Source organism: Amphiura filiformis, chromosome 13, assembly GCF_039555335.1.
Source record: "Amphiura filiformis chromosome 13, Afil_fr2py, whole genome shotgun sequence".
Lineage (NCBI taxonomy): Eukaryota > Metazoa > Echinodermata > Ophiuroidea > Amphilepidida > Amphiuridae > Amphiura > Amphiura filiformis.
In genome coordinates, this window is record NC_092640.1 from 27,302,091 (window position 1) to 27,325,456 (window position 23,366).

The following is a 23,366-nucleotide window of genomic DNA, read 5'->3' on the forward strand; positions in this document are numbered from 1 at the left end:
AGTAACATTAAATAGCTCAATTGGTAGAGCGCGTACCAATTAAACGGGAAGTTGATTGCACCAGTTCGAATCCTACATGCTCCTTTTCTTTATCCCGATATTTAATTTTTCCTTAGTATTTACTTCTACAGAATAAATTTCAGATTTTTGTTGATCGAAATAATATTTTACAATGTGTTTGGTCAATGATGTCTTCTGCTATAAGTATGAAATACTAGGGCTTGGTGTGATAAGCCTTTTGATAAGTATGAAAACATGTTTAATATTCAGCTAGCTTAGTATGTATTATCAGCTGACTTCAGATATGCAAACTGTAAAGACAGTACAGTTTGCATATCTGAAGTCAGCCCTAGTATTTCATACTTATAGCAGAAGACATCATTGACCAAACACATTGTAAAATATTATTTCGATCAACAAAATCTGAAATTTATTCTGTAGAAGTAAATACTAAGGAAAAATAAAATATCGGGATCAAAATAAAAAAGGTAGCATGTAGTATTCGAACCCGTGCGGTTAACTTTTCCGTTTAATTGGTACGCGCTCTACCAATTGAGCTATTTTAAATCTCAGAAAGAAAGAAAGAAATAAAGAAAGAAAGAAAGAAAGAAAGATGGAAAGATGGAAAGATAGAAAGATAGAAAGAAAGAAAGAAAGAAAGAAAGAAAGAAAGAAAGAAAGAAAGAAAGCTGATAAAATCATCTGACATCAGTTGTATTATCCATCGTCATCATCATCATCATCGTCATCGTCATCATTATCATCATCATCGTCGTCGTCGTCGTCATCATCATCATATCATCATCATTACCTGACTACTAGCCACAAACCCATACCAAGGAAAATAAAATATCAATTTTGCTGCAAGCCCTCAGAGAAAAGTAATATACAAATGTTTAAAATCATGTTTTATTACAACGTATCTAATAGTAATAGGAATTTGCACACAACCATGACAACTGCTAAATTAAGCTGAAATGAAGAAAAATAGACTATAAAAAAGTCTAAAATGAAAATAAATGTTGTTTTCAAATAAGTTTCAAATGGATTCCAACAAGACAAGTGGCCGAGTGGTCTAAGGCGCTGGGTTCATAGTGTGTCCAAAGCGGTGCGCCGTGAGTTCGAACCCCGCCTCCGCCAAATTTAATTTTACTTTTTTTTTTAAATTTCATATGGGGAAATGTGACTGGGAGAATTTATGTAAGGTGTGGAGTGGTGTGTCTAATACGTAATCTTATATTATATTTCATCAATACCATAATGATCGACCTACGCGCTGTGGGTTGACATGCTGTTACATAAAAACCTCACGTCAAGTCGAAGATTTTCTCACATTTAATTGCTAATCCTCCAACATTAATTTGAAATATAGTCATGTTAGGAACTCACCTAAAATGGTCACTCGAATGGCCAGTTTTGTATTTAAATGGCTAAAACTGGGCATACGAGTTCTGCCCACTCGCCTTGAAGTTTAAATATACGATTTATGTTAAATGTTAATTCTGGCACATAAAACACAATATAAGTAAATTTTTATTTTTATTTTTCTGCTGTTAATGCACAGTTAGGCCTATGCCATGTCGTTAAAAAATGCCAGGAAGGTTTTATTTCCGTTTTAAGGTGGAATTACGAAATAAAATTTCTTGACCGTCAACCACAGAAGGTATGTTCAAAGGTGCATCCTTTATTTATTTGAAGATGGTATCTCTAGGAATTCTCTTCATATAAAGTTCGGTGTAAAAACCCTCTTCTGAAGTATTGCCTGCAAAGTCGTGGAAAATAACAGACAGTCCAACATTTAAATGGGAAGCTGAAGTTGTTCAATTAGCTATGCAAACGGAATCTCCAACTGCAACTTTGCCTTCAGCTTCAAGATTCATGTAGATACCAAAGCCAGGAGAGGGGTGTGAGGCATCTACTTTGCGGAACCTGAAAATAAGAACAAAAAGAAATAAATAGAACTGTATTATACCCCTAATAATGTTGGTTGCTGTCTTTATCGAGTTATAAAGTGGTACGTATGGATGTGTGAGTCGTACGGCAGCATGGCATGGCGTGTATTCGTGTACACGAACGGGCATAACGTGCACGGCGTAGGAAACATATCTACTAGTCTTAATTAGTGATAGTGTACCTTATTTGAAATTAGTGATAGCGAACCTTAGAAATAGCGAACCTTGTTCCGAATTCGTGATATCGAACTTTAGGTATAGTGGACCTTGTTTGTACAGCGTGTCCCAAAAGTAACTTAACATTGTGAATTGGCCATATCTCAAATATTTCCTACTTCATACCAAAATGGAGAACATATTCATATAGATTGATCTTTTAGAATTATTCTGATACCAAAAACAGCATTATTGATTACCATTTGACCTTACTGTGCGACTGTACATATGTGTGTATCAAACCCACAAAAGCAAGCTCATGTGTTCTTTGTTCAAGAACATGAATAATGTGCTTCCCTGAACAATAGAGTTGGTTCACTCACTGCGCACGCTACATTTAGGTATGAACATTCATGGATTACATGGCTTAGCGTAAGCGTGACTGCTGTTTTAGATTATAATTAGGATATATTGACAATATTAAACTTTACTTTAAAACAGTTGAAGTGAAGATATGAATTTCCTATAGATCAACGGATTCAGGTCGTATGGTTCTTTGCCGAGACAAAGTAGAACAAACTCACTGAAGCAATGTTTAAGGAACAGTTTAATGTACATTATGCAATACAGTGCTGAAATTCCTATCAACTGGATCTGTTCATGATCTCCTTCGGGCAAAACGTGGAAGAACAGGAAGATCGGCTACAAACATTGATGTCATACGAAGAGCGGTGGCAAAAAGCCCAAGGCGATCAGTACGTCGACTTTCAATGGAGAACAACGTACCGCGTACAACTGTTCATCGAATCCTCAGAAAAGATCTTAAGTAGTTTCCATATAAAACCCAGATAAAACAGAAAATGAAGATTACGCATTGACAACAAACAAACAAACAATCAAACAAACACAGCCAAACAAAACAGATTTTAAAATGATAACACGTTATATCGTGTTCACGTCTCAAATGACGAGACTTATTTTGCGTTTATAAAAGTGGGTTTTACGGTACGGTAGATATCCATTAATTTCATGCCAAAGGGTCATGACCACATAAGCATGTTTGGTATCATAACATTTCTAAAAGAATTATCTACATACAGTGCAATTTTTGTAACAACACTATTAACCCAACGCAAGTTATGGCAAATTCACAATGTTAAGGGACTTTTGGGACACCCGGTACTTAGTGATAGCGAACCAAAGAGATAGCGAATCGGCGCCACTGGCACGCCTGGTAAGGGTCATGTGCAATCTGTCCCCATACAGCACTGAAAACACTTACGATTTGAGAGTCTTAAGTGGTTCGTCACTAACAATTCCTGTTTCTGGATCCACCGTTGTCTGTTTGCACCTAAAATGGAAAACAATGTAGAACAGATTGACAAAAAGTGCATATTCTTAGGGTACGTACTAAATTATGTTGGCATAAAAAATTGCAAAGTGTCAATTTTGGTCAATTTTAGGGTGTTCGGATTCGATAAATCGCTGATAATCTCCCTAACTACGAGCTGATGCATTGAAGCACTTGATTAAAAGGAAGTTTGATAAACTGATAAAAAAACTTTCCAAGTGAAAGGATAGATCTGCATTATTGTTTATTCACATGCTGACTTTTGCATTTTGAAGGCAGATATTGTATATCGGCCACTTACCGTCCACATGAAGTAGTTTTTCTCAGAATAACGTTGTCTCCTATCTTAATGTACTTCCAGTTATCCTGCAGATAGAGGTAAAAGTTAAATAATCCAGTAATTTGGTAGTCTGTATTTTAACGATCAAAAGCTGAAACAATACATAATAGAGGTTGTGCATATGACGTATTATACCGTAAATATGGCGGACTACTGAACTGCATTCAACAAATGCATGATTGCAATCTACCGCGACAGATCGTCTCACACACATAAAAAAAGGTTGATGACAACGTTTGATTGAATGGTCTGCACTGCGCCATTCATTATTACGGTGAAGGACACCGGTTCAAATCCTTTGTTTGAAGCCAATCAATAATTTCATGCACAACCACTATAAGCCTAGCTTTTAAAAAAGGTGTAAAAAGTTTTCGTTATTAAAAGCCAAGATATAAAAAGCGCAGTGATATAGTGGCTACTGATATTGTCTTCTTGCAATGTCGACCCCTGAATGTTGGCAGACTAACAATAAACCAATGATGACCATAAACAGCTAAAAAGTAACTAACCCCCCTTAAATAATGACCATTATTCAAAAATGGGCGATTGTATTACAAATCTGCAAAATGCGTTGGAAGCAGAATTTATTTCTGCGCATCTTGACACCTCATTTGTAGCAATTGTCTACATACTGACGCCGCAGCGTACATTTAAATCAATATAACCTAAGATTTGAAAGTTGCAGTAAAATCTATTGATTTGTATTCAGTATAATGGAAGGAAATCTTGGGTAATGGTATCTGTGTGTTTTTGTAATGTTGTAAGTGCAACTTTCAAATCTGGACCTCACCACATTAAATTGACATGTGTTTTATAGTTTTCTTGGCTATCGTATCAAATGAGGTGTCAAAATGCGCAGAAATAAATTCTGCTTTCAACGCATTTACAGATTTGTAATACAATAGCCCGTTTTTTAATAATGGCTATTATTTAAGGGGGTTAGTTACTTTTTTGAGGTGTTTATATCATACATGTATCACTCGTACAATTTACAGTTTTACACCACCATATTTTGTACTTTTTCTCAAATTTAGAAAAAACAACTTGTAGCAGGCTGATGAAATGTATTGTTAGCATCATAATTGAATAACGCCGTGTTAGGAAAAGTAACCATGTTTTGCGATGCCTTTGCGTTTCGCAACAACCAGTCCGATTACTCGCCTGTATCCATGGCGACGCCTCTCTCTCAGTCTTGATTTGTTTAAGTCCATGCAAAATCTACATTCCTTTGAACCAGATACATGTTTGAATAAATAAACATACTTACCTCTTCAAAAGCAGTCAATCCCTGTCCCTGCACCAAAAAATTAGGACGGAAGTTTCTGACAGTGACTTTCTTCTCCAGTCTACTATTCAGATCATCTAATGACGCTTCAGTGAACAGGTTATACAGGGCCTCGTTTTGGTAGGTGGTCTGAAGGGGTATGAATTAACATTAAACAAAGAACAGGTTATACATCACCAGGTCTTGGTAGACGCTCTGGGATATGAAGCAATGACATTAAACAATAAACAGGTTTTACAGTACCGGGTTTTGATAGACGCTCCGCACACCGACATCGCCCGGTTAATAATTACATTATACAACCAGAGACACTGAAATGAATACACGGGATCGATACACGTAAATGTGCTATGCACGGTTGATATTCAGACGATAAATCTTTGGATACCGGGGTGAAAAATGATGAATATCTCCCGTAAATGATTTCGTATAAAGAAACCAGATGTGGTTCCTTGCACTTGAATATATATTTTGAACAGATATGATAGTCGTTAGTTTGCGCTTTGAGAGAGTAGCTTGCGTCTTGAGCTGAAAAAGTAACCAAAATTCAAGATTTTAAATAGCGCAGCGTAGACCCTCGTGGAGGTAGTCTCGGGCCAGACTGTATGTGGCTATCACGAACATACAGGATCGACGAGTGTCAGACCGACTGACACAAACTGGCTGTGTAGGAGACTATCGAAGAGGCAGTCTATAAACAGATGACAATGGCGAATGTATGTTCGCTGACCGTACAGAGGTCAGTCACAGGCTAATGTCATTAGCCTTAGTCGGATGTCCTTCAGCCCACTATGCATTTAAAAAATATTAAACAGGTGGGAATACAATGGCCATGCGTGGCTGTGGATTCAACCTACCATGGCATTTTCTGCCATGAAGATATCGGGGCGATGACACTGTGCTCCGGGCTTTGAAACCATGACATTAAAGGTGGATGTCTCCGGCAATCACAAGTCCAACATTATGCATTATATGTTAGAAAATTAATTATCAACCACGAATCACGTTGTTTTATTTTAAACAAACTCATATTGACCATAAAAACGAATTAGAAAAGTCGTCTTTCAACACGCGATATTCAAAATTCCCGGGTCGTAATTGTCTATCAGAAGGGTTGTATGGATTTCAACTGGGATAGCTCGTTATGCCAACAAAAAGGGTAGTCCGTATAGAACAAATGATAAAAATTAAAAAATTAAAAATAAAATAAAATAAAACTACGTGAATCTTTCCATTACTTACTGAACTGGTTTGTAAATCCTTGACGAAGCAAACAAGCTTATGACCGGTTGTCTTCAGAAAGATATTTAGCCAAGTAGAAGCCTCTTCACCACAATTATATCCAGCTTTATTTGTGCCAAAAAATCTAGTATGGATGGATAAGTACCCAGCAAACACAAAAACGTTTTTAAAACGTTTTAAATAAGTTATATTTTGGGTTTTGGTTTAGGTAAAAACGTTTTAATAACATTAAAATGTCGGGTTATATATAGGTCATGAAATCCTTTTAAAACGTTTTGTATGAAACACACTACAACAATATTTTTAAAATGTTTTCGAAATGTCATTGTAAACTATTTTTGCACACATTTTTGGCCAAATATTTTGTCAACACTTAAGGGATCTAAAATGAGCGTTTATTGCGTTTCGACAGTATTTTTTTTGGGACATGAGAGCACCTCAGACCTATCGAATTGCATTCTGAATACGAAGCATGTCTTTCTGATATCAAATAATTTTCATTTTTTGAAAATCACAATATAATACAAATTTTATGACAAATTATAAAAATTTGATATTTTTCAAATTTTTGATATATAACAGTCCTCGAAGTAAATTATATAAATCTAATGATATATTCTTAAAGTGTATGTAGCAGGAGGAAAAGCCGACGGTCAATTGAAAATTTTGACCTTTCATATTGAAGATATGGATTTTTTCCCAAAAGACCTAATTTTTTTTTTGTGTTTTTTGGAAAAAAATCCATATCTTTAATACGAAAGGTCAAAATTTTCAATTGATCGTCGGCTTTTCATCCCACCTACATACACTTTAAGTATAAATCATCAGCTTATAAAGTTTACTTCAAGTACTGTTAAATATCAAAAATATCAATTTTAATGATTTGCCATAAAATGTGTATTAAATTGCGAATTTCAAAAATCAAAATTATTTGATATCAGAATGACATTCTTCGTATTCAGAATGCAATTCGATATGTCTGATGTGCTCTAATGTCCCAAAATAAATACTGTTCAAACGTTCATACCCCAGCCCTTAAATAACATTATGTTAAAATATTTGCACCAGCAAACACAGAAATGTTCTTAAAATGTTTTTTTACAAAACGTTTTAATAACATTTAAATGTCGGGTTATATAAAGGTCGTGAAAACATTTTTAAAACGTTACTGTAAATATTGTGGGCAAACATTTTTTGCAAAATATTTTTTCAACCCCAAAATAACATTCTGTTTAGAATGATTTGTACCAAGTTTTCAAAAATGTTTTTGGAATGTTATTAACACGTTTATTTATTTTATTATATCTTCTTTAGCCTGGGGATACCCAATCAGTGTAAAAACACTGTTTTCCATGGGTGCCCAGGGTTCAAACAAAATACATCAAAAGGTTAAACCATTACATATGAAATATGTGTACATCCATATCAAAAGGATGCACCTGTGTCGGCCGCCACATAACAACCGGTAACAAGCACCACACCCACCCCAAGCGGGGGCCACTCCATAGCATCCCCAAGTCACGTTTTCATACCCTTATATAACCCGACATTTAAATGTTTTCTGTAAAACATTTGTGTTTGCTGTGCAGTGTGCAGTAAATTACCAACAAATGTTTTTAATGTTATGAAAACGTTTTATACCATTAATGTACCCTTTATGTAACCCGACATTTAAACGTTTTCTGACAACCTTTTATAACCTTTTGCGAATGATGTCGAAAACGTTTTGTGTTTGCTGGGTAATGACACTGTACAATTTAAAAGTCTTGACAATAATTCATTCCGTTCCGCCCTTCAAGAACAAAACGCAGCAAATGCAATCTGCATTCATCTGTTATTAATTACGGGTGTTTCCATAACCTGACCACCTTTTCTGACTACCTTTTCTGACTACCTTTTCTGACCATCTTTTTTGACCTTCTTATTTGACATTATTTTGATGTTTGCTTCATTTTTATTATCTTTACACTTTGCACAATAATGTTGTACCATTCTGGATGTTAAGTGACATAAAATGGAAATTATTAAGTGAAATTTGTTTTGTTTTTCCATACTTCCATGGTTTTTCACAGGGCAGTTAACTTCTCAGTTTAGAGAGGAGACAGTTATCATTTCAGGTGCTGGGTCAATAATCAATAAAGTAAACACAATTACCACTTCACAAGGTCATATTCATGATATTTGTCAAACATGGCCTTGGGTGCAGCATGAATGTGGATATGGGTTTAAGGGTATACGAGGTATTGTTGGTCGAAGCAGATTTTCATTATCTGAAGTCAGTTCTTTGTCCCAGTTTTTTGGGGCACTTTGAACTCTGACATATCTGGAAAATTGCTGTAATCATTAATTTATTATTGTAATAATGTTATCATTATAAATAATAAAATAATTAATTTATACAATAATCAAATTTTTGGGTTTGTTTTTATTCTAGTAACACGTTTTAAATTATATTGTGTACGCTCAAAACCCCAATTTTTCTGAATTTTTCCGATAGGTCAAAGGACAAAGTGTCCCAAAACTGCAAAATGTGTCCCACAATGCATTGCAAACTTCCAATGCCGATTGGGCTTATTGAGCAATGCAATTTTTGCTAAAGCTCACTACCATTTGCAAGGTGCTGTGAACTACTTTGTTTTCTGCTGCTTCGACCAACAATACATCGTATACCCTTAATTGTCCATCAGACAGACAAAGTCTGAACAGGGAAGTGCTGAGGGTAACACTAGGAGCACTTGTTCGAATGAAGTCAGGAAAATTGGATGTGTGTGCAAAATTTTATTTTATTTGTTTTAAATAATTTCATTTACCATGAAAGTGTTGTAGTTTTTAAGTTTAAAGTTTTTATTTGGAAATTGCTTTTACATCAATGGCACTCGATCCGATGGTGCATCCAAGACATTAAATATACAAACAAAACTGTATTAAACAAAACAAAATAAAAGGATACTCGACAAGCAAAAGGTACAAATAAATAATCTAAAGTGAGAAAGAAATAACAACCATGTACCCTTAAAAATGTTGTTTATCTATTAACAAGTCTCAGAGAAAAGTTGCAAATTATCACCCAGCAGGACTGTCTATGATTATGGTGTAAAACACTAGGATCCAAAACATTCTCATCTATTAGTACACAGTTCTTTAACTCCGATACATTTGTACATTCATTGAATGGCCTTTGAAAATTGGGGTACAAAAACCTCATACTCTACAACTTGAGGTCAAATTGTGCACTATGATTGTTTAGTTAATGTTATTGGACTCTGGCATTGGGATAAGGCCATCAAATATCACAGGGCTCACTGTAAAAGCTGGTCAGAAAAGGTAGTCAGAAAAGGTAGTCAGAAAAGGTGGTCAGGTTATGGAAACACCCATTAATTACAGCAGTCTTGTTCAGGACTATTGCCTTATACCACAGATACCTTATACCTTATACTCGTAAACTCATAGCTTTATAAGACTTCTCCGTAGTTCATGGTAGTGACGCGACGATTCAAAAATGATAAATAAATAAATAGAAGTACGTTATGAACGCACGTACCGAGCATGGAACATCACGATCTTTCTACCATGCAGGTGACGGCGGATGCGATATCGCCATTTTGACGTCGCCATTGGATTAACACATGATCATGAAATCTTCACAAACAATTCTAAATTTGTTATGTGGTGTCAAAGCAAAGTTATCTTACTCTAGAACAGTTGGGGTACGACAATTAGCCCACTGTAGGTATGTTGCTTTTAACTGCTAGCCGTCTGGGGCTGTCAGCCTTGTATTTTCGCCAGCCTCGAATGTCACGTGCCGCGTGTCCTATACCGCCTGTATCATGTGCATGATACAGTGGGTTATTGGGCTATTCCAGAAAATGCGCGCACAACCCCTAAAAGAAATGTCTGGATATCCAGGTTTGCTTCCTGAAAACGACTGGAATTCCAGTTGTCAATGTTACTGGAAAAACTTGGAAATGCAATAAAATGTCTAAAACGAAGCCCTCAAATTCAGGATTTTCGATTGTTTCCGGAAAAGCCCATTGCTGGCCTACCGTTTATAATTGAAGACGTCCTGTCAATCAGACCAAAAATGCCATACTGCGCAGGTCAGCAACCAATAACGGCGCGCCTTTGTCATGACGTCAGACGCAAATTAGTCTTTTTTAATTCGGTCTTTAATTATAGTATCAAGTCTTACATGAAGTTGACTGACATTCGTGGTAATTGCTTGTTGACGTAGTGAGGTATCGATTAAATTCAAGGATTTTTATTAGGTATTCGAGGTGCATCTATCCTTACCATGCTTACCTGAAGTGGATGACATCATTGGTGATCGCTTGATGTAACGGAAATTTGACTGTAGGCATTCCAGGTGCATCCAGCTGAAGAGATTTACCATCCTCCGATTGGCTGGGATGAATCAAGGCGATGGCATTTTCCTGTCGCAAGGATACTACGGAATTATTATCATTCAGGATCACGTAGTGTCTTGATGAAAGAAGAATGTACAGGGTGAGTAAAAAAAGTGCAATAGAGAAAAGAATCCATTTTTATTGACGAACCGAGTTGAACCTTTCAGGTTTTTAAACATTTTATATATGATATATCCATCAGTGACCTTGTGTGAAAAAATCAAGGAATTCGCACGTCTCAACTTGCACCTAAATTGAATCAGCCAAATTTGTTGTGACTTCCCAGCAAACACAAAAATGTTTTTAAAACGTTTCAAACATGTTATATTTTGGGTGTTGGTTTAGATAAAAACGTTTTAATAACATTAAATGTCGGGTTATATAAAGGTCATGGAAACGTTTTAAAACGTGTTGTATGAAAACACACTACATCAAAAACTTTTAAATGTTTTCAAAATGTTATTGTAAAATATTTTTTGCAATCATTTTTTGCAAAATATTTTGTCAACACTTTAATTATCATTATGTTAGAATATTTGCAGCAGGTTATCAACACAATGTCTTTGAATGTTATGAAAACGTTTTATACCCTTTATATGTCCTTTATATAACCCGACATTTAAACGTTTTCTGGCAAACTTTTCTAACCTTTTGTGAATGATGTCGAAAACGTTTTGTGTTTGCTGGGTTTATATCCTCCAACTGCATAGAACTGCATGTTAAAGCCTTAATGTACGATCTTTTTAAATTTGTAGATTTTTCTTTTTTTCTTCCAAAATGATAAAATAGTTAATATGCAAAGTTCCCAATACACTTGGACGCGAAAAACATTGGAAATTTAAACAACGTCAACTTTACCTCTTTCTGACTCGAAATATCTCGTACTTTTTGAATTAGGACGACGAGTGCGGCCTCAGAGTTGGTCTTATACGCAACCAGTTTAGTTACGCTAACCACTGGCTTCGTAGGAGACTAAGATTTGCGATCGTTCGACTCCGACATATTATCATAATCTGAAAATTATGATATGTCGGACCAACAGAAAATCATCCTGTTTTACTACAAATAGGGCAAATTTGACAGTTTGGTGATAGATGTAAGTTGGAACATGTGTAAGTATTACGCCAAAAAATCGGTTTTGAAAAAAATAAAGGTATATTCTGAAAAAAGATCCTACATGGCCAAAATAGCCAGTCAGATTTTTTCACTTTACATTGCTATTTCAGCTTAAAATTGACAGCAACCATTCCCTGCAGTTATTACAAATATTATTTCAACATTTTGAATAAAGATTTTACCAAAATTAAAATTGGACGGAAATCGTACATTATGGCTTTAACTGGCTAAATACATTAAATTCCCTGTCGGTGGGGGTGGGTGTGTGTGTGTGTGGGGGGGTGGGGGGGCTGGGGTTGTGGTTTTGGAGTGTGTGTGTGGGGGGGGGGTGTGCATTTCTTCCAGGGTCTATGATGAGCCTATACAACCGAGGACAAACTTCCAACCGTGGACGTCCACGGTTCCTAAAGGGGTCCAGCATGATTAAAATAACGTAAAAAAGCTATTTAGAGCATGATCATATCGCGACCTCTATTGTAGGTATGGTATGTCCCTGATACCATGTCACAGTATGTCCACTCAGTAAGGCGACTCACTGCTGAAACTTGGTGTCCTCGGTTGGCGGTTACACAATTTCAGTTCTCGTTTGGAGGCGCTAAACCCGCAGGTGTAGGTGGGGGGGGCGGTCGTGTTCTCCTTGCGCTCTTTCCGCTTTCATATTACTATTAGGCTTACCTATCACAGACCCCAGCATTGCTCTTTATTCCATAAAGCTTCGAACACGTTGCTTCAGTTATTTCAATTCCTCGGCATGCCTTCACAGGATGTACAAAGATACGACCGATTTTACCCACTTCTTGCCACGATTTTTGAGTAATAGATTTCTGCTGTCCATACCTGTATATTCCATATACAGCTATACCTGCAACGCAACCCGCCGCTATAGCTCGCCAAGTATCCGACATGGTTCACATGCACATGCACACTGTATTACAATGTGTGTGCTGTTGACTACACCCGTTGGTTTTACGTCAATAATATTGTAATCTATTATATTTGAACTTGATAATATTATTATTGTTTATTCAAGCAACAGAATCCAAGTGCTAAGTTAGGTTGGAAAAATGCGTCAACAGCTATGAACACAAATTCACAATATTAACACAACTGCAACAGTATCGATCAACACCAGAAAAGTTGGTAGCTACTACCGAAAACTTGAACTTCTGGCACATTATAGTTGACCCCGGAGGTTCATACAAGAACTGTCTTTAAAAAGGCAACGCAGTGATCCTATTCTCTTTTTATGACATTTATAGCTATTTATTTCCTATATCCATAAAAACAGTTTATTCCAAAAATTGCAGTCGATTCCAATTCTGCGTTTGCTAGTTAGGCATGATTAGGGACCGTTCACAAACACTTGTAAGGGGGGCCTGATGCAAAAGGGGGGCCTGGACAATTTTGACCCTCCTAAGGGGGGGCTGAAAAATGACCACAAATTTTCATGGGAAAATTGAGTTTATATGCTCTCGATAAATTTTTTTTGCATCAGGCCCCCCCTTACAAGTGTTTGTGAACGGTCCCTTATGTGTATTACACTGCTCGATAGGTAACTGTTATTTAAACGTAATTAAAAATATATTTGCTAAATGAATTAATTTGCAAGAAATATTTTGGTATAAAAATCTCAACTTTTTTATGAGAAAAGTGGGGGGTCGAGGTTTTTAGGGTCTGCATAAGTTTTCAATACTGTACTGGGTCAAGTTTTATGGATTTCCCCTAATACTTCCAAAAGGCTTTTATTACGGCGTCTGTGATGGAGGTTTGTTTATTACAATCTTATTTTGACCATCTCCAGGAATACAATGCCCTACTGAACTATTGAACTGGGTCAAGGTTTTACGGCTTATCCCCAAAATGTCCAAATCTTGTGGTGCAAACATCCAAATAGTATATTACATTGTGATTCAGTATCAGCTATTTATATCATGCTGCAAATAAACCAGCTCGGTTTGGTAATTTCATCACCACTTTGTTGGGTGAGATATCTTTCATAGTTCATCTCACAGACGCACCCCTACACAAATTGACAGTCGGTCATTTCAAATGTTTAGTTTTAGTTTTGGTTTTGGTTTTGGTCACGTGATTTCCTATTATCCTGCCTATATAGCCACTTGAGTCACAAGATATCGAATTCTTTGTTTCTACCTTTTGTTAAAAACTGAACATTTGTATCAGGCAGCTTCGGTTTTCGTTTTAGTTTCTTATAAGTGGTGTTAAGAAGAAAAGTTACCTGATCTAAGCATACAAGAGAAATCGAGCATGGCAATCGACATTGAAAGACGTGGTTTACAAAATCGAATAAGCCATGGCTATTTTAGCTGTGAAAATATATAGACCATCGAAATATTTGCATTCGACATTACAAAAGGGCGACTATTGTAATTGTTTAGGTGCTATAAACAAAATCGATTCATGTCCTTAATCCCATGTACCAGAATCGATGGAAGGCCATTATATGACCTCTAATAACCTAATGACTTTTACCATAGATGAACTCCTGGATGGGGCAGCTTTAATTAGCATGAGGCCGCATTGATATGTAAATAGCGTATTGATATTTAAATTTGCGCCCAGACGTATTGAGGGCGACAGTCATGTTATCCAGACGGAGAATGGCTGCATATGCCGGGCATGTCAATTTGCTGAGTGAAGGCTGATAATCACCTGTCTGTATAGGTAATAAGCTAGTATATTTCGTGTACCAGTTGGTTATAACAAAAAATTAGTATCATATTAAATATATTAAATGTATAAACTTTGAAATTTACATGAATTTGAAGAGCAGAGCTTCGAAATGTAGCTAAGTCAGGTGATGTGAAATTCTGCTGCGTGACCCCCTCTGCGTGGTAGAATTATATTCATAAAACATTGAATTTAACAGATATCATGGGTAGCCAACCACGATTAATCAGCATTTAAAATATATGTTATTTAACAAAGATAAATAATAAAGAGTACAAATGGCAATTAACTAGTAAACAAGCCTGAAATCTTAAAATGTTGCCACGTGATTTCCCGAACACATGATATGTTAACATGTGACCACTATTCAGATTTACCGTAAATATTTGGAGTATGCTTGCACATCATGCACATACACTGTGCATTTCTTTACTTACGTATAAAATCAATAATTCATGATGGGAGCCAAGTAACATTGTCTGCTCAGAGCAGATTGGTATTTTATTTTACTTGAGAGCATAATAGAAATACATAAAGACGAATAAGGCGCCATGATGGAAGGTCAGGTCGGGTATCAAAGGTTAGTATAACTTAAATACTACTTGTATTTCCCACCTTGCCTCTGTCACATATTTCCTTCATATTATTGACAGCAAGTCCTAATTTTGACTTTGCTATTGCAAAATGTCATTTCATATCAAATTAGTATAGACTTTCTTTGAAAAAACATATCACTGGTGCCTGATGGGAATACCCGTCCGCCATTTCATTAAACTGGATCGTTTTCGCCTATTTTGTGCCCAGATGTATTGGGGGCGCGCTATACTCTCATTGAACATGCAAAGTTCGCAAAACTAACAACGTTGTTATTTGCCAAACTCAATTAACATGATCCAAGGGGTCGAACATGAATTATTCATAACGAGCTATAACGGATCGATAACTGGCCTCACTTTCTAGCTAGTAAACCAGCTGAATTTTTCATAGATTTTGCGTTGCTAATAGAACAACCGTGAATTTAGTGTCACCCCCTTGCTTTTACTGAAGCAATTTTTACTGCAAAAAGTAGAAGATAGAGGAGAGAAGAGATTGTGTGTGGTGGGTGGGCGTGTGTGTGTGCAAGGGGAGCTAAGGGGGTATGGGCAGGGAGAAAGAGAAACAGATGGGAGAGAACATTGGACGTGAAAAGAGAAGGGGGAGGAGAGATGTCGTCATATCGAATGTAGGGGAGGAGGAGGGAGAGAAGGAGTCACTTAGGCTGCGATCACATAGAAGTATACTATTCGGGTATACGGTGCACGTTTTGCAGGTGCACGCGTATAGCTTAAATTGAGCAAGGCAATTTCATAGTACCGGGTCACATAAGGCTACGATCGCATAGAAGTATACTATTCGGGTATACGATGCACGTTTTGCAGCTGCACGCGTATAGCTTAAATCGAGCAAGGTAATTTCATAGTACCGGGTCACATAAGAGCTATTCGAAAAGGCCGTATACCTGCGTATAGTATAGTATAGTGGGAATCGTGCGTGTTCGATTTTAGTGCAGCGTATACTGTCCTAATTTTAAAAACCTAAACCATATGTGGGTAAATTCATTTTTTTAATAGATGCATCTAATTCTGCACATTATGACACCTCATTGAATGCAATGTGACCTCAAAAAGTAAAGTTACAAGCATTTGATAAGACGAAGAAAATGGGTAAACTGACATACTCGCTATTCGCTATACGAAATACGCTCATTCGATCAGGCTGAGTTCACATAGTATACCCCTATATGAACTCAGCCTGATCGAATGAGCGTATTTCGTATAGCGAATACCGTATACCGTATACTTCTATGTGAACTCAGCCTTAGGGAAGAGGTGGTTATATATGTAGGGGAGAGGGGAGCCCCCTCTTAAAGAGGTATGGCTTCCCGGGGATAATAAACTAATTCATAATCAAATCATCTCCATGCATCGTTTATGTTTCATACAAACAAACAAAGCCCCCACCCCACCCCATCCTTCAATATACGCGTATGTATATTTTTTTTATGATTTCTAGGCCTAGAACTCGAGTGTAATATGCCACCTTCGACAAAGAGCATCGACTGTCGTCCGCGGGGATAGATTTCCGATATCAATCATGATAATAATTATGTTAGCACAATAGGCTATTGTATACTTCTGGTTATATACCCTATACTGTGTCCTCCCAGCATAATAGTGTTATGATTTCAGACCAGATCTGCTCTACTTTTTAATCCCTTGATTTTTGAGAAACCAAGAGAAACCAAAACTAAAGATTTTAAATGAGGGAGTGTTTTTATTTGATACACCTCTGGGTGTTTCAAAGTGCATCTCATACGCAGTAAACTGCGAAAAACGGTGAATTGAGTGTCATCGCGATTCGCCAAATATACGATATATCTTTGAAACATTTCTGATTGTTTACAAAATATTCTGTTGAGCTGCCTCAGTTTCTGAAAACAATTATTATAAACTTTGATAAATTTTGCATTATTGTGACTCAATGACTGTAGACGATAAATCTTTCAATTTTCTGATTTGTGTGTGTGTGTTTGTTTTGTTTTATTTTATTTTGAATTTATGATTCAATAAAATATAATGGTATTACATTTGTTTCGCACGATGTTCTTTTCAATTGTTTAATGGTATAAATATTGATAAAAACGCAAGTCACTATGATTTTAGAATTATTAATAAACAAACACTTACCCACCATAATAATTCGTTGTGTCTGAAAATAGTAGTTTTGTTGTCGACAAACTGAATTTATACTTCATCACAGCCATGAGCGATTCATGTTTAATCACTGGGTCGTATTATATGTCTTTACAGGGCTTGTAAATTTAGAACACTTAGATTTGTCGAGAAACAAAATATACTTTACCAGAGACGATTTTTAATCCGAATTTGAATCTCCAATTGCTAAGACTTAATGACAACAAACTGACTACAATAAAAGCAGGGCTTTTCAACAGTATAGTCAAACTATTGACTCTTTACTTGCATCGTAATCAAATAACAAACTTACCCGAAGGTGTGTTTGACAATCTTCACAGTTTAATTGCTCTGGACTTGCATCATAACAATTTAACAAACGTGAATGCTGTTTTCGGTTCAATGTTAAATCTGAAGTACCTATTCTTAGGAGGAAACGGATTAGTTGGTGTTCCGCCGGGCGCGTTTATCGGTCCTATAGAATTGAATACCCTTGCTTTGGATTACAACGACATCGTTGATTTAGCACATGATGCTTTCACGACCATTTCAACTTATACACTCTCTCTAACAAGGAATCAATTAGTTACATTACCATTAGGCATTTTCAGTAACCTTACAGAATTGAGACAATTATATTTGGATTATAATCGTATAAGGGAATTACAATTTGGCATATTTCACGGTCTTGATAATCTATTGCAGCTTGATCTACGACACAATTACATTGTCACCTTACCATCTGGCATATTCAGTAATCTTACACGGTTGTTAACGTTATATATGGAGGTGAACATAATCGAGTATCTACCAGATGACGTTTTTAATGGTTTACTAAGCCTTGATACGTTAACTCTAGATTTGAATTATTTGACGCAGTTACCTTCGCTGAACATGGATGCATTATACCTTTTTTCTGCGCAAGGAAACATATTAACTTCACTTGATGAAGGAACTTTTGACTCGACTTTCAATTTACAGGTTCTAATCTTGCCTCACAATAATATACAAACTTTATCCTCAAATGTATTCAGACAATTAACCCAACTGCAATTTCTTCGTTTGGAACATAATCAAATTGTATATGTACACAATGAGGTTTTTAGCAGTCTTGTTAATTTAATTCATCTTGATATTAAATTTAATCAAATTATGGTTTGTCCAAATGTTACGGCATCAGTGAAACTTTGGAATTTCTTCGCTAGTAATAATAGTAGACTTGTTAAGAGGTTGAACGCTGCATTTTTTAGTACAAAGGTCCCACTTGGCATGGATGTTCCTTGAGGCAAGAGAAAAAGATTCATCCAAAGAGACACTCTGTCTCTATGCATAAAACCCCCTAATTAGCATAAATTATGCTAATTAGCACCCAAAATATGGTATTTTCTAATTTTTAGCCCATTTCACTTAAAAGCAGGTGAAAACAGTTGAATTTGGATTAATTTAGGATAAGGAATTAATTTTGGGGGTAGTTTTGGGAATATGTGTCCATTCTGACCCCCAAATCCAAGATGGACGCTGGCCGCCATCTTTAAAATACACGTTTTTACAACTTTTGAATCATACTGGCTACCAACTTGTGTGATATATCAATTTATACTAATTTGGGGCTGTAGAGCTCATTTCCGGCATTAATTTGATTAAAGGAGTTAATTTAAAGGTGTATTTATTTGCTATACAGGGTGAGTCAGAAAAAAACTGCTCTCAATCATTCCTAATTTTGTACCTTCAAAACATGCATGGGAAATGACACACTGGTTTATGGTATTACATTAAGGGGTACTATACCCCTCGATAAATTTGTGTCTATTTTTGCATTTTTCTCAAAAACTAAAAACACACTGGTAACAAAAGTTATGTATATTATAGGGGTAAGGAATCCAATTACTACACTGGAATTTCAGTGTCCCACGACAAGCGGTTTGTTATTTATGATAAGAAATAAGGTACCGCAAGGATGTACCTCATTTCCTGTCATATATACTGAACCACTTGTCTCGAGTCACTGAAATTTCAGTGCAGTAATTGGATTCCTTGCCCATAATATACATAACTTTTGTTACCAGTGTGTTATTATTTTTTGAGAAAAATGCAAAAATAGTCACAAATTTACCACAGGGGTGTAGTACCCCCTTAAACAGATTGAACTAGTACCATATCAGTATGACTTTGGGGTCATGGTAGGAGCGTCCGAACCAATAGTTCACGCGGCTCTGGATAACCAACCAATCCTGCCACCACCAAGCACAACTTATCATCTAGAAGCTTTCCATCATGCCCAGAATCGCCAAAGGAAGTCCAAGCCGACCTTTTCTAAGGCCTGCTTTGACAGTTACATCACTGAATGTCGAAGGATTCTCTACCGCCAAGCAAAATATCATCAGCAGATTGTGCAACAATCTCCACTGTGATCCCCTGTGCTTACAGGAAACCCATAGAGGAGCGACTAACCACCGCCCAATCATACGAGGTATGGTCCTTGCCATTGAGAGACCACATCGTCAATACGGGAGTGCAATATTTGTGAATGAAGTTATTGCGATTGAAGCCACTATGATGTCTGATGACAGCAACATTGAAGTCCTCACTGTTGAGCTCAGTAATGTAGCAATAACATCAGTCTACAAGCCACCAGCAGAAGACTTCAAGCTCCCTCTCTTCACTTCTAACACTGACACCAATGGGGTTACAAAGAAACCAACAACGATGGAACTGCAGTTGAGGAATGGATAGACAAACACTAGCTGGGCCTTATTCATGATTCCAAACTTCCTCCTTCGTTCCATAGTACCCGTTGGAAGAGAGAATACAACCCTGATCTAGCTATTGTCACTAACAACATCTCTGACATGTGTAAGAAGATTGTATTGGATCCAGTTCCCCAAACACAACACCGGCCAATTGGTATCCACGTTAACACCGTAATCTCACCAAACATAGTGCCTTTTCAGCGACGCTTCAATTACAAGAAAGCAGACTGGAACGGATTCACAAAAGAGCTAGACCAGAAGGTGAAGAGAATTACTCCAACTCCAGACAATTATGACACCTTTGCCCAACTATTTTCCAAGACTGCTCGTAGACATATACCAAGAGGTTGCAGGGTGGAATACATACATTTCCAAGGAATGTGCAGAAGAAAACAAGAGTATGTAACCATGTTTGAAGCTGACCCTTTCGCCGAGGAAACAACAGCAAAGGGTGCGACAGTTATGGAATCCGTCTCCAAAGAGCGTAATAAGACCTGGCATACCCTCATAGAGTCAGCAGACATGACCCGCAACAGCAAGAAGGCATGGTCCACCATCCGCAAACTTCAAGGTGACCCTACAACAGCCCCACTGCAGCCCTAAGTCACACCCAACCAGGTTGCCCACCAACTGTTCCTGAATGGAAGAAGTGGCAAGAAACATAAGACCAAATTAGACCGCAAGAAATACAGCGGAGACCCCGGCTTCATCAAGCCCTTTACTATGCAGGAGCTGGAAGCAGGAATCGCCAAACTCCAACCAGGGAAAGAAATTGGCCTTGACAACATCGCAACTGAGCAGCTGAAGAACTTTGGTCCAGAAAAAAAAATGGCTCTTACGGCTCTACAACACCTGTCGTCGCAGCCACAGACTCCCTAAGATCTTGAAGAAGTCTCACATCATCGGTCTGCTGAAGCCAGGGAAAGATCCATCCATCCCAAAGAGTTATCGACCAATATCGCTTCTCAGCCATGCCTACAAGCTATTCGAACGCCTCCTGCTCAACAGACTGGCACCTGTGGTAGACGAGCAACTCATCCCAGAACAAGCAGGTTTCCGTCCTGGCAAATCAACAACAAGCCAAGTTCTCAACCTTACCCAGCACATTGAGGATGGATTTGAGGATGGATTGGTAACCGGAGTTGTTTTCGTCGACCTCTCAGCAGCTTACGATACCGTCAATCATAGATGTCTCCTCAGCAAAATCCTGGAGCTAACCAAAGATATCCACCTGACGGAGCTCATCGAATGCATGCTTGACAACAGGATGTTCTTTGTTCAGTTTGGAGACAAGAAGAGCCGGTGGCGAAGACCCAGGAACGGACTACCCTAAGGCAGTGTTCTCGCACCTCTCCTGTTCTATATATACACCAATGATCAACCGAGAAGTGACGACACCCAACTCTTCATATATGCAGACGATTTTGGCATCAGTGCACAACACACCGACTTCACTGCTGTGGAACAGAGACTCTCCAAAGCCCTGGATGAGCTCACGCCATACTATGAGGAAAACTACCTCCGTGCCAACCCATCCAAGACACAGGTGTGAGCTTTCCACCTCCGCAACCGTGAAGCTAAACGTCAACTGAAGGTGACCTGTTCTGGAACCACACTAGAGCACTGTCAAACACCCTTATATCTGGGAGTCACTCTCGACCGTACACTCTCATACAAGAGCCACATTGAGAAGACAAGGAGCAAAGTTTGTTCACAAAACAACATTTTGAACAAGCTCACTGAGCCCGACCAGACACTCTCAGATCAGCAGCCTTGGCTTTATGCTACTCTAGTGCTGAGTATGCCTGCCCAGTGTGGGGAAGATCAACTCATGCCAAGAAGGTGGACCCAGCACTCAACTTGTGCTGTCGACTTATCACTGGATGCCTCCGATCAACACCAACGGAGACTCTCTACACCTTAGCTGCTATAGCCCCTCCAGATGTACACCGACAAGTGACCAGCATGCAAGAGCGTGTGCGTCAGACCACTGATATGAACACCCCATGTTCAACCAGACTGCTGCACCCAAACGCCTTAGATCCAGAGGAAGCTTCATAAGCAAAGTTCATCCTCTTGGGGCAGTCTCCAAGGAAGCGGAAAGACTCACCCTGTAGAAAGAGAGATCTCCCAATTCACCAGCTATGGGACTACAACCCAGTGAGCAGCTACCACCTGGAGCTGATTCCACATGGCCTGAGTGGCGGTGTCTCAACAGACTAAGATCAGGGGTCGGAAGGTGCAAGGTCGCTTTGCAGAAATGGGGATACCTACCAGAAGGACAAAACACTACCTGTGTGTGTGGAACGGTTCCACAGACTATGGAACACCTGTTGGTCTGTCCACAGATGGGGCAACATTGCACACATGAGGACCTAGCTGAATTCAATGATTCTGCTCGTCACTGCGTCAGCTATTGGCTCGGACGCATTTGACCCTGCGCTTGGACACGCTAAGAAGAAGTATGACTGCATAGTCCAATAAAAAGTAACTATTTCAGGTTCAAAGGTCCACCTTTAGGAACTGAACATGACTGCGTGTCTGCAGATTAACCGGCCATTTTGGATTGTCAAAATGGCCGCCATATTGGTATTTAAAAATGGTAAACATTGGTTTTCATTACAAGTGAATCCTAGACTTCAAAAAAAAGCAAAATATAAAAATCCCCACAATTGCCAACGACCAAAATTTTGGTGACGCACTGAACCAAACTATATATTCAAACATAAGTTTGATGTTCATCCATCTACAATATTGTCAAAGACTGGTACATTGGAATTTACATTAAAAAACCACTGTGCCCTTTTCAAATGACTTCCTATCTTATAAACAGTGCCAGAAATGAGTTTCCCACCCCCATGTTAGTATTAATTGATATGCCACACAAGTCTGTAGCTCGATTGGTTCAAAAGTTGTAAAAACGCATATTTTAGAGATGGCGGCCAGCGGCCATCTTGGATTTGGGGGTCAGAATGGCCACATATTCCCAAAATTATCCCTAAAATTAATTCCTTATCCTAAATTAATCCAAATTCAACTGTTTACACATGTTTTTAAGTGAAATGGGCTAAAAGTTAGAAAATACCATATTTTGGGTGCTAATTAGCATAATTTATGCAAATTAGGGGGTTTATGCATAGATACAGAGTGTCTCTTTGGATGAATCTTTTCCTTTTGCCCCAAGGAACATTCATGCCAAGTGGGACCTTTGTACTAAAAAATGCAGCGTTCGCCCCATTTTCACCCCTTAACAAGTCTACTATAACAGATTTGTCGAAATAAGACCTAATTCCATACCTCACTCGGTAGGTAAGTTGTCGCTGGATGGTAATCGTTTATATCATGTACAAT

General features: G+C 37.8%; 1 protein-coding gene across 1 annotated transcript; it reads right to left on the minus strand.

Moving 5' to 3' along the window:
* Nucleotides 1–890: 890 nt before the first annotated feature.
* Nucleotides 891–13,002, minus strand: LOC140168184 (mitochondrial amidoxime reducing component 2-like). The gene is made up of 7 exons (XM_072191510.1): nt 12,521–13,002; nt 10,626–10,805; nt 6,327–6,450; nt 5,067–5,213; nt 3,761–3,825; nt 3,391–3,459; nt 891–1,929 (listed from the first exon to the last, which is right to left on the minus strand). The coding sequence occupies exons 1-7, from the start codon at nt 12,748–12,750 to the stop codon at nt 1,821–1,823; spliced, it is 924 nt and encodes a 307-aa protein (XP_072047611.1). The 5' UTR covers nt 12,751–13,002; the 3' UTR covers nt 891–1,820.
* Between the last annotated feature and the right edge of the window lie 10,364 nt (nt 13,003–23,366).

Bases quoted from the DNA above. Each gene is read 5' to 3' on its own strand.
- LOC140168184 (XM_072191510.1), bottom strand. From the start codon at position 12,750: ATGTCGGATACTTGGCGAGCTATAGCGGCGGGTTGCGTTGCAGGTATA. The intron at 5,214-6,326 runs GTAAGTAATGGA...ATACCCCTTCAG, and splicing joins AGGATTTACAAACCAGTTCA to ACCACCTACCAAAACGAGGC. The intron at 3,826-5,066 runs GTAAGTATGTTT...CTCTATCTGCAG, and splicing joins GATTGACTGCTTTTGAAGAG to GATAACTGGAAGTACATTAA.